Source organism: Pseudoliparis swirei, chromosome 8 (genome assembly GCF_029220125.1).
Source record: "Pseudoliparis swirei isolate HS2019 ecotype Mariana Trench chromosome 8, NWPU_hadal_v1, whole genome shotgun sequence".
In the NCBI taxonomy this organism is placed as follows: domain Eukaryota; kingdom Metazoa; phylum Chordata; class Actinopteri; order Perciformes; family Liparidae; genus Pseudoliparis; species Pseudoliparis swirei.
This window is the reverse complement of record NC_079395.1, coordinates 8,528,749-8,540,668: the sequence shown is the minus strand read 5'-3', so window position 1 is coordinate 8,540,668 and position 11,920 is coordinate 8,528,749. Positions and strand designations below refer to the sequence as shown.

Genomic DNA, 11,920 nt, shown 5'->3' with positions numbered 1-11,920 from the left:
AAGAATAAATAAATAAATGCTTAAATAAATGTATAAATAAATAAATAAATACAGGAATGAATAAATATAAGTTATAAATCAACAAGACATCATTAAATAAATATATTTCTGTATTTCTTCATTTATTTATTTCTCTATTTATGTGTCTACACGTATTTCTTCATTTATTTATGTGTGACATTTACGTGTCCGTATATTCAAATGAGCTGGGGCGGTCCGAACCTCTGTCTAAAGCATGATTGGTCACAGGAGTGTGATGCACCTGGTGTGTTGTGCTCTACTATTTCTGCCTGGCACATGACGCTGAAGTTGACTCGCTCAGCTCACCGTTAGCAGAAGTTAGCCTCGACAGCTTTTTGACTTCAGCCGTTTATCAATTCCAAGAACACTGAGTACAGACTCGTGTTCTTTTGGAGTCTGGTTTTGGGAGTCCAGACTCTCGAGGGCGCAGGACGGTCTTTCTGGTCTTGTGACGTCACCACATCAACTGTTCTTGCGCATGAATTTACTCAAATTATTCACTGTAAAATAATTTACAGTGGAGTAGAATGTGTTGCGGTGTTCACTGTTGTTTGGCGTAGGCTACGAATAAACGATAATAAATATACAACGTCTCGTAGCTTTCCTGACCAAGGGTCGCTACAATATGAAGTTATGAATCTTAACCCTCAGTCAAATTGACGTAACGTTATCTTTTAGTAAATAATACACTCGTTGTGCTCTTTAGATCCTCAAAAACCTAATAATATCTCATGTTTAGCCGCTACGGAGACGTCAGAGCCAGCGGAGCATTTCAAAAAGTCCTGCCGAGATCAGGCTTCTCTCGGCGGCCACACAGCACGCTGACCGCCCGGAGCTCACTGGTCCCGCGAGCAGGACCTCAAATCTCCGTCGCATATCCTTATTAGACTGAATCTCGATAAACCGACCACAGATTTGATGCTTAAACAACTAACTTCTCGGCTGAAAACATCCTTAAATTACATTCCGTGACTCAACAGTAGTATTTAGAATGTACAGACAAGAATGCATAATAAACGCTGTTCGTCTACAGATCCAAGTGCTAGGGATCGATTGCTTCTGTCTTGCTCCCTGACTTGACCAATCCTGTTCAACAATGAGGTTCGGACCGCCCAGCTCATTTGAATATACGGACACGTAAATGTCACACATAAATAAATGAAGAAATACGTGTGGACACATAAATAGAGATATAAATAAATGAAGAAATACAGAAATGTAGAAATACATTTATTTAATGATGTCCTGTTGAGTTATAACTTATATATATTAATTGCTGTATTTATTTCTGTATTTATACATTTATTCTTGTATTTATTTATACATTTATTTAAGCATTTATTCATTTATTCTTGTATTTATTCATGCATTTATTTATTTATTTATTTATACTTAAGTCATTTTGAGTCCTCCATAGAAAGTAGCGTCAAGCAGCTAAAAACAGCCAGAAAAAAATGGATACAAGCAGAATCGGTTTCAAAATTAAAGCCTAATTTAAATTTTATGGCTGTTTTAAGATTTACTTAATTTTTCTATTTCATTCTCCCATTATTGAACTGGTAAATACCTTATTTATAGGTGAGTCAATTCAAATCTACTTTGAAAACGTCCTTTCTGAAAATCCGATGGTGTCTCGCTTCATAAATATTGGTATTAGTAATATTGGTATATTAGTAATTTAACGCTCCCCTCCACTCAAACATGTATTTTGTAATGTTTACTTGGATGTTTGACTTTGACATTCCCTGAACAGATGTATGTATGTGCAGAGGAACATTGTGTGATGTGTGCTCCATGAAATGACTCGCGTCCCCAATGAGGGAGAAAAAGTAGATGTAATGTACAATTAGGTCATATTTGTCTGTGTGGAAAAGCCAAATAACGGAGAACTATTTGACATGTCTTGCAACTTGTCCGGAGCGTGCAGTGCTCTGGAGTTCAACCACAATCTGGAGGAAATTAGTCTACGAAGGTCTTATTTTGAAAGTCACAACAGGAAGTTCTGTCAGTCCCTGTTAAAGCTGGACACGACTTGGTCTGTCTGTCTCCGGGGCTGGGTTTCTCTTTTATCCAAGAAGAGGATTTTTTATTTATTTATTTAAGCATGATGAGACAAAGACACCGGATGAAGACTTGAAAATAATGATTACAAAACTTTCGACATTGACCATGTCCATACGAGAGCTGAAAGTTTGCCTTTTAGGGGTAAGTGGCAAATGATTTTGTTGATCAACTTTGAGGGAACATTCCTTGTCTGCTGCGAGTGTAACGTAACTAACGTGAACCGACACTAGTCTGACGTGAACAACACATAAACTAACACAACACTTTTTAACGTGTTGCTGGCCGGGAAACGTCAAAGTGTTGATAGTTAACGTTATTAACTTAAAACCAATGACGGATCGGCCGGTGGCGTCATTTGTGCATTTCCTCTCTCGTCGTGTAACGTTAGTTTAATTTGTATAAATCGGCTGATTGAAGTTTTCTTTTTTCTGTCTTTATTTTAATAACGGCTCAAGTTTATCACGCATTACGTCACAGTCAGACCGCCGTTAGCTGGGTTTCCTGCCGCGTTAGCGAAACGGAGCACTCCCTCTTCAGAGGCTGCGGCGTTCAGGACCGGTGGGACTTCAAAGTGGTCGTTTATCAACGAAGTCCTGGGGGCACTGGCAATTTAGAGATACACACACGTTCAACGGACACGTGCAGTCAGAACGGACACGTTCACCAGGCATTTAATAGCCAGCCTAAAAGTGAACCACAGGTACTTCTTTGCAACTTTTGGTCCCCCCCTTTAGTCTGCAGCATATATTCTTACTTTAACCATGCCAGCTGGAATAAGAGCTGCCAAACGGCTCTATGTTCATTTACTTTACTAAACAGTAAGATGTGGAGATGCATAGTGTTGTGTTGCACACCAAAAGCAATATTTTCCATGAAAAGAGATCTGTTTGTAGAATGTGTGGACTAACGTGAAGCTATGTGATGGGGTGACCATGTGACCAGTCAGTTGCCTAATCAATAGGATTCAATAGGGACAGGTGACTCTATGCAGGTCTCCATCCGCAGCGCTGTGACTGATGTGTGACCTTCTGTTTACAGGACACTGGAGTTGGGAAATCCAGTATTGTTTGCCGGTTCGTTCAGGATCATTTTGACCACCATATAAGCCCCACAATCGGGTAAGAGCATCGCAGTACAGAGCACAACATGAGAACAAATAATATATCTCCAAGTGCTATCTTTAATGCACATTTCTTTTGTACTTCTAAATTAAGTCCAAAGTCTGAATCGGCAACCATATAGTACAGTTTCACCATTTACGGTGTCACAATAAATCTAATTTATTTTAAGTTCCATCTTCTGGACGAGTGGTTAAGTCAGATGTACATGTTGAATATAAGTCTGACATCAGAAAAATGGATCACCACATTTGACAAAATGAAAAAATAGAATATGCCTCAACCGCTGAAAAACTAATGGTTTATGCACATTTCTTGGTGGTTCAGGTCACGATAAGACGACTACAGTACAAATGACAAATACAAATGTAGATAGTATACACCAAACAAAAGTCAAGTCTTAACACAAAAAGGAAATTACAGTTTTTAAAATGTGGGACTGGTGGGATCTGGAATCGGGTCATCCAGAAGGCTTTTCAGGATTATATCTTTTTTGGTCGTCTCTTTGTTGTTTGATTGTTGTTCTGACCGAACACTGCATTAGTTCTGTGTCGACCATCTTTACTCTGTGTTATTTGCTTCCTGCGGTCTGGTACTGGTTTGATTCCTGTGCTCGCTCTCACCCACAGAGCATCGTTCCTAACCAAAACAGTGCCATCTGGAAATGAACTACACAAATTTCTGATCTGGGATACAGCCGGACAGGAAAGGGTGAGCATACATTCCTAATGGTCTTTTTAATAGACCCATGACCTGGCTTAGAAGTAAATGTTCCATTACATTTTGCATCAGGAAGCTAGCAGTGAGACAATCATTTCACTGTCAGCGGTCCTCATGACATAGTTATTATTAGGTGGGAGTCGTAATGATTCACATATGGTTCAAAGGTCACGAGACTGTGGTTTCATCACGGTGATTCATTTCACAGCGTGTTAAAGCTTCCCAGACATGCTTACAGCATGGGAAAAAACTAGTGCAAGTATTTCTTTCTGTTGTGTGAAAATGATATATTGAAACCTCTTTACCAGGTTTTAAAGTTCTCTTTTATTTGTAATGTTGAACTCATCACATGTGAGTATCTCCAACATACAAGTATATATGTGAGTGCAGTTGTTTTTGTTTGTTTAGAAAATCTCGTCATTGCATTTAAATAACGAATGTTATCATGACCACTGGCTGCATTTAAAAGAATGATAATTTGACCACCAGTGTTGCTTTAGAGTCGTGTTTTTCGATGAGTGGGCCCCCTTAAGGTCTGTATTGCGCATACTGTCACGAGCACAGGGGGGATGTGGTCCACGTTTGGGCTGACGACCATCGATGGTGATGTGGTGGTGATGTGCTGTAAAGTGCAAGGCACACATATTGTAGATTTTGAAACATTAGAATGAAGTAATTTGATGTTTCTTGGGAAAATATGGGAGTAACCATCATTGTGAGTTGAGGGGACTTGAAACTTGTAAGGAACTAACTTTTTTTCCAACTGCCAACATCACATAATGTTAGTCTTTTATGGATACAAATATAATGTCCAATGTTATGATCCACATTTAAGGTTGTGTTCAGTTTAAATTAGAGATGTCCCGAACAAGTTTGGTTTGTTTGCCTCCGATGCTGATCGGAGTGATTTAGTATGAAGTATCTGCTGATACCGAGTCCCGATCCAATACTATATATATTGTATGTGTGTATAATATACACACATACAATATACACTATATACACTGTATATAGCATGTCAAGTATAACATAACAAACCCTTGTCGCCGTCTCGAGGGAATTCCTCCCTTTCTAAAAGTGTCCTCCAGTGTTTGTGGATTTTGTCCTCTTCCACAAACTAACTTTGATCTTCATCTGTCCATCATTCTGGTGATTCGACTAATAGATCTACTGCAGTGGCATGTTGAGTGTGGTTGTTGTGGCCTCTTCACCTCTGAATGTCCGTCTGTCCCCAGTGAACTTCCTGCGTGACAGATGGCAGCAACAAGCAAGAGATTCTCACACTGAGCTGAAATTCATGCAGATAAATTAAGACATCCCTAGTTTAAATCTTTAAAGAGCACATTTACGGATAATATTTCAGTAACGCTGTTGATTGGTCGATCGTGCTCACCAGTAATTTGTTGTCTTTTTCAGTTCCACTCACTCGCTCCTATGTACTACAGAGGGTCGGCTGCTGCTGTCATTGTCTATGACATTACTAAACTGGTAAGAATAACAGGACACTTCTCATCTTTCTATCAAGGGAGTGACGGTAAATGAAACGTGGGTTGAGTGGTCGCTTTGCCCGACCGGAGGACAAAATACCTCAAACAAAATAAAAATAAATAAAAAGTACCGTTAGAGCTGCCTTTGTGTTGAGTAACTGGTGTTTTGAATGTGTGAAACAGAAGAAGTGGCTTTACCCTCTGAGCCTGATGTCAAATTGGATCACTGTGTGATGCATCGCGTCCGTGACCGACCAATGGCATTATTTCCTGTTTATGGAAACTTGCTCGAAGAAAACCATCGAACAAAATGAATATGAAGTGGTAGTAAACAGATGGTTTTTTTTGTCACTTACACTTTTTTATTCGTTTAGTAATATAAACATAAAACAAGTACAAAAATGTCAGACATAAACATATATATATACACATATACATACACATACACCCATACACACACACACATATACACATACATATATATACACACATACATAAACACACGCATACCCCCCCCAACAAAAAACAACAACAACAAAAAGCAACCCCGGCACCCCCTTAATTATCTTTTACTTGTAAGTGTGTATACACCACCCTGCATCTATATTTGCATTTCCCTCAAAACCCAAATCTGCCCCCTGAGTATTTGTAAACAGCCGTTTTCATGAAGAACCTATCCCACAGTTGACCGTGATGTACTCTTCTGGTTCAGGACTCTTTCCAGACATTGAAGAAGTGGGTGAAGGAGCTGAAAGAACACGGTCCAGAGGACATCGTTGTAGCCATAGCAGGGAACAAGAATGATTTAGGAGACATCAGGTGAGCAAAGGGTTTGTTTCTGAGCTGAAAAGAAACCTCCTTTAGGGGCAGAAATGTCTGCACAGCAAACTCTGGTTTGATGAACTGGCACAGCTACTAAAGCCATCTTCTTGTTCTGTCGTGGAGCTCATGTCAATAGATATAGTCATTGTTGCCATCGCTGTGCGACTGTAAGAAGACTGTCACAGGGCAGCTTGGAGAAACCATTTGATCACTCAACTGTCACCGGATACAATTTGTTCTTTTTACCCTCGGGAGCTTCGGCCATTTAAAGAAAATTAACATTAAATATGAAATGTTGTTTGTTTGAATGTAGCAGCTAAAGAATCCCATCCAAAACATTAATAAAGGTGGCCGACATATTAATATATTGTCCCTACTGGTCATTCTCAGACGATGATAATTAAAAAAAACACTGTCCAGATGAAAAGGATGAAAGTCATTGATGAAAATGTTGATTTGCCAATGGATACTTCCTAAGTGTGAACCTGCTCCATGCTTACTTTAGTTTCATTTCCGTTAACAGGGAGGTTCCCATGAAGGAAGCCAAGGAGTTTGCTGAATCAATTGCAGCTATTTTCATCGAGACTAGTGCAAGAAATGCTGTCAATGTGGAAGAGCTCTTTCGGAAAATCAGTAGGTATCATTTCTTTACTGTATGTGGTGCCATGTCATGTGATGACTTTGTATTTATAATAACGACGGGAGTAAAAAAAGAAAGAAAGTTGTTTCATTGTGTGCCATAAAACCCCATATGGGATTGATCTTTTCAACGGTATGGCACAAAGAAAAGCACACATTTTCTCCAATATTAAGAAAATATCCTTATTTACTACTCAGACATTTGGCTTCATCAATGTGTTTTAATTTCTTTAATTTGTACGTTGTTGGCCTGAATATATTTTTCTCGTATAGATTATATATATAGTATATACAGGACTGTCTCAGAAAATTAGAATATTGTGATAAAGTTCTTTATTTTCTGTAATGCAATTAAAAAAACAAAAATGTCATGCATTCTGGATTCATTACAAATCAACTGAAATATTGCAAGCCTTTTATTCTTTTAATATTGCTGATTATGGCTTACAGCTTAAGAAAACTCTAAAATCCTATCTCATAAAATTTTAATATTTCCTCAGACCAAGTTAAAAAAAAGATTTATAACAGCTGAGTGTTTGTCAAGGCTCAGGAAACCCTTGCAGGTGTTTCGAGTTAATTAGACAATTCAAGTGATTTGTTTAATACCCTACTAGTATACTTTTTCATGATATTCTAATATTTAGAGATAGGATATTTGAGTTTTCTTAAGCTGTAAGCCATAATCAGCAATATTAAAAGAATAAAAGGCTTGCAATATTTCAGTTGATTTGTAATGAATCCAGAATGCCTGACATTTTTGTTTTTTTAATTGCATTACAGAAAATAAAGAACTTCATCACAATATTCTAATTTTCTGAGACAGTCCTGTATATTATATATTTTTTATATCTTAACAATGTTTGAAAATTGGCATGTTTTGATTCCACAGCATGTGCTGTATTAACCCTTGTGTTGCCTTCGGTTCATTTTGACCCGATTCAATATTTAACCCTCCTGTCGCCTTCGGGTCAATTTGACCCGATTCAATGTTTAATGTCGGTGTTCTTTTGTGGGGTTTTCACCTTAAAGATAAAGCCCCGCTAGTTGAATTACCAGACCAACTCCAATGACCACAGATGACAGACTCGAGCGCGTAGTTTTACTTGTCCAAGGAGAAATGCCTGAGCTGTGCCTCCTGCACTCACCCAAAACACTCTGGCTCAGTTCTCCCTCGACTGCTTTTATTGAAACAAGTGGTTACACAAAACAGGATGAGGTCTCTTATCAGTATGAGCTTCATGACCTTGAGTCCTGTGTGGTGTGGGTTATGGTGAGTTATGTGGGGAGACCTGAAACAAAACATTGTTCCTGTGTCTGCTTATTAACCAGATGTGACCCTGGAACCTTTTGCTCTCAGGGTGACCGGTACAGAATAAACACAGCAATAATATGATTGTAATTATTAATCTTATTCTTAATAATTACAACCCCGAGGATTAAACAATAATTCATAGGGCTTACATTCTTTAATACAAATTGAAAACACATGATCCAAAACCTAACATCTTTCGGGAGTCAACAAACAAACATAAAGTACCTCACACTTAAACTTGGAAAACAATATTAATTCTAATAATTTTCTGGAGATTTTAATAGCTGGGGTCATATTGACCTCAAGGGTAAAATATGTTAGTAAATATAAAGGCGACAGGAGGGTTAAACATTGAATCGGGTCAAATTGACCCGAAGGCAACACAAGGGTTAAGAAAATATTTTCTAGTAGTGGTTAATTTACCATGATGCACAGTCGAATACATCGCAGTAGTAATCCAACACTTTATAGGATTAAAACATGCCATGGTAACTCTGTAAATGGCCCTGTGTGTTTTAGGTAAACGGATCCCACCCCTGGAGAAGTCTGAGGAGGAGAGCGACGACTCCTTTAAACTCAGCCGGCAGCCGACTCCGTCCGCCAGGAGATGCTGCTAGTACCAACGGTGGCGGATGAGATGACTCCCTTCAGCACCAGCACAGCACACAGTCCACCATGCACACGGTGTTTTACTCCTGGAAAAGACAAGACCAGACAGTGGACAGACAGAGGTCAGCTTCCACGTGTGGTCAGCCCGCAAGATGAAACAACATTAATATACAGGTCATTGCAAATGTATTTGATTGTCTGATGAGGTCTGGATCCCAGGGCCTTCAGTCTGTCCCCCTCAGGTGGTGTTTTGCCTGAATTACATAAGTATTTCTGTCTGTGCGGTATCGTCCACAGCTCATTAATAACCCACATAAGCAATAAGTGATCTAGCTGATGTGCTTTTTAACATAACGCAATGTACATGCTGTCGATGCAACTGCATTTACATTTTCATTTCAATGGCCAATCTGCTCTGTCCAGGTTCCTTGCACTGTGGCTCTTAAATGGCACTCAGTAAATTACGTTTTTGATATAGTTTACATTTTTTAAATGTTGTGTTCATCAAGGCCATACTTTTCTTCTCATGGAGCTTTTGTTTACATGTATGTATTGAATTAGAATATCCTAACTCCTGTTTGTCCAGATCAAGCGTTAGACAAACGGTCAGTTTGCTTCCAATGAAATGTAAGGCTGTGATTGGCTGAGATAGAAAGTTGAAACTGACATCGATCATCAATTTAGGGGCCGCTTTGCGGTCCAGATGTGCAGTAAATCAAATTTACCAACAGCTTGATAACCGTTTAATTAAATCACACACCGATTTAAATGCAGTTTGTCATGATATTCCATCCATACAAGAGATAATTACATATGAAGCAACTGCATGTCGTCATGTACATGTTGACTTTGTGATGAGATCAAGGGTTTTATTTGTTGCCACAGAAGTGCCTTTTTAAAATGTTTTTCCAAACAAACGTATGACACGACTAAGTGTCAGAGAAATGCATGAATTCCTTGACTAAATCAGCACAGACTAATTGTATGCAAAGCAGTCAACAATTACCTGCAGCCATCCTTATACTGTATTCCTAAATCAACCTGTACCCCCTGTAGACCAGATTAACTTTTGTATATTAATCAGTGTAATAAAGTAGTGATTCTATTCCAGTGGGTTTTTTGGTTCTTTCACCGACTGCGAGGATAAAATGTGTGTTTTGAAATGTCAAAGACACCAGGACACTTATAGGATTATTATTATATAGCCTTACTGATTTTATTTTCCTTTAGCGAGACCAGAATGATAAACGAGAGAAGATGTGACTCACTAACACAATGTCATGATCCGGATCAGCCTCCTGACATCATGGGGACTTGTCAGCTGAGCCGACTTGACACCTCAGGAAGCTAAATCATAAGTGTGGCATTTAAATGATTTGGTTTCACAGTTTAGATGAAGCTTTTACTCCTCGTCACTGCAAACCACATTATGTCAGCACAAAGTACTTTGTTGTGTTGAAATCTTCATGTGCGCTCTCCTCTTCCCACTTATCCAAAGGGGGAGTTGGTAACATAAGAGTTATTCCTCTCCCACAAACCATTAGCCCCAAAATAGGAAAGACTCAACAAATTAGGCCTGTGTTATTTTAGCACATATATGTGTAATGGACCGCATGAAACCACTCAAATGACCGGCAGAGACGAACATTCCCACAGCGTCTTACTCAGTGTACTGCAGAGTGGCTATAGCTTGTTATGGAGATGGACTTAACCATAGCCACAGTTGTCAGTGGTCTCTATGAAAGTAAAGTACGAGATTAATAATTCGAAATGAGCACTGGCTTTATCATTCAGACATAACCAGTCAGTGACAATACAACATGTTTTATTATTTACAATGGGAATTGAGGCCAATCTGAAAGGGATGTTTCAGTATGACCTGCTTAACAATGGAGGTCTAACTCTGAACACAGTTTGCACGTTTAGAACTAATGTCAGTTATAGAACTCAAACAATTTAAAAAATGTATTCCTATCAAATCCTAAACCTACAGTTTATCACAGATATATTAGCATCGGCATAGATCGTGGCCGATATGCAATTTTAAATCATTCGAGATTATTTAGAAACCCTGTTTGTGTGAATAGTTCATTAGAGTGGACTGAGACATTTATTTAACTGTGTAGACTATCCTGCTAAATTCATATATTAGCTATACTTAATTAATAATCAAATGTATGGGATATTACAATATTATTCTAAAATTAAAAAGAATAAACTTCATTGATGCGTAACGATTAATCGGAACGCTGTTCACCTCCCCGCCTGAAGGGGGTGCTGTTGCGTTGTTTTCCGTGTTTGCTCTGTTTCGTTGCAGGTGATTGGACAGAGGTATTTAAGAGGGAACCTGTGGAGGCCAGGGCGGGGACGTCTCTTGTCTCTCCATCTTCCAAACGAGCTCCGCTGCACTCCACTCATCCTTGGGGGCGGGGTGGGGGTATTGAGCAGTCTGTATTATTAAGGGTGGGACGCCCTTTTTTGTTTCCTCCTGTTTACTGGTAGGCAGATGGGTAAGATACCTGTACTTTGTTTCGTTATTTTGAAAGTGAAAATACTTGCAAATGTTATTTTTGTTTTTTGGTTTGGGCCAGGCTCCCCCCGATTATGTTCAACCATCATCACAATATATTTAATATTTAATATTTTTGTATTTGATTTGATTTGTCATTGGTGTTGTGTGTTGTGTATGCATGTGTGTTGTATTTTACTTTTATTTTACTTTGTATACTTCTATATCTTTCATCCCTGTTTTTTATATTTTGTGTTTTGTTTTATTCTTGTGTGTTTGGTTTATTGGTGCTGCTACTGTTACGACAAATTTCCCCTTGGGGATTAATAAAGTATATATCTATCTATATCTAATAAATGCATGCTTTTTATTGTATCGCCGCAGCATTGGTCCTTATTTGGGAGGTGGGGAGAAGGGGAGGCGCATCGTTATGCTGCGCTCAGGTTTCCCCTGGACCTGTCAAATCATACACTGATTTATTTGACTAATGGTATGCATTGATGTAAATAAAATAAAAAATATGATCCAACATATTCTCATCAAATTCTTTCAAACTCTTAAATAGCCTATAGATATTGGCTGAACTATACAGATACATTGTAGTAATTATATCGTAAGT

At 38.6% G+C, this 11,920-nt stretch overlaps 1 protein-coding gene across 1 annotated transcript; it reads left to right on the top strand.

Moving 5' to 3' along the window:
- The first annotated feature begins 2,066 nt into the window (after positions 1-2,066).
- On the top strand, positions 2,067-9,897 carry rab31 (RAB31, member RAS oncogene family). The gene is made up of 7 exons (XM_056421799.1): positions 2,067-2,226; positions 3,124-3,203; positions 3,833-3,914; positions 5,340-5,411; positions 6,123-6,229; positions 6,756-6,865; positions 8,703-9,897. Exons 1-7 carry the CDS (start codon positions 2,164-2,166, stop codon positions 8,798-8,800), a joined length of 612 nt encoding a protein of 203 aa, XP_056277774.1. The 5' UTR covers positions 2,067-2,163; the 3' UTR covers positions 8,801-9,897.
- Positions 9,898-11,920: the final 2,023 nt, after the last annotated feature.

What these genes read in the sequence shown, in the direction of transcription:
- rab31 (XM_056421799.1), top strand. Translation starts at nt 2,164, where the DNA reads ATGATTACAAAACTTTCGACATTGACCATGTCCATACGAGAGCTGAAA. An exon ending in CATATAAGCCCCACAATCGG is followed by an intron (nt 3,204 to 3,832) that starts GTAAGAGCATCG and finishes TCTCACCCACAG; the next exon opens with AGCATCGTTCCTAACCAAAA. An exon ending in AATGATTTAGGAGACATCAG is followed by an intron (nt 6,230 to 6,755) that starts GTGAGCAAAGGG and finishes TTCCGTTAACAG; the next exon opens with GGAGGTTCCCATGAAGGAAG.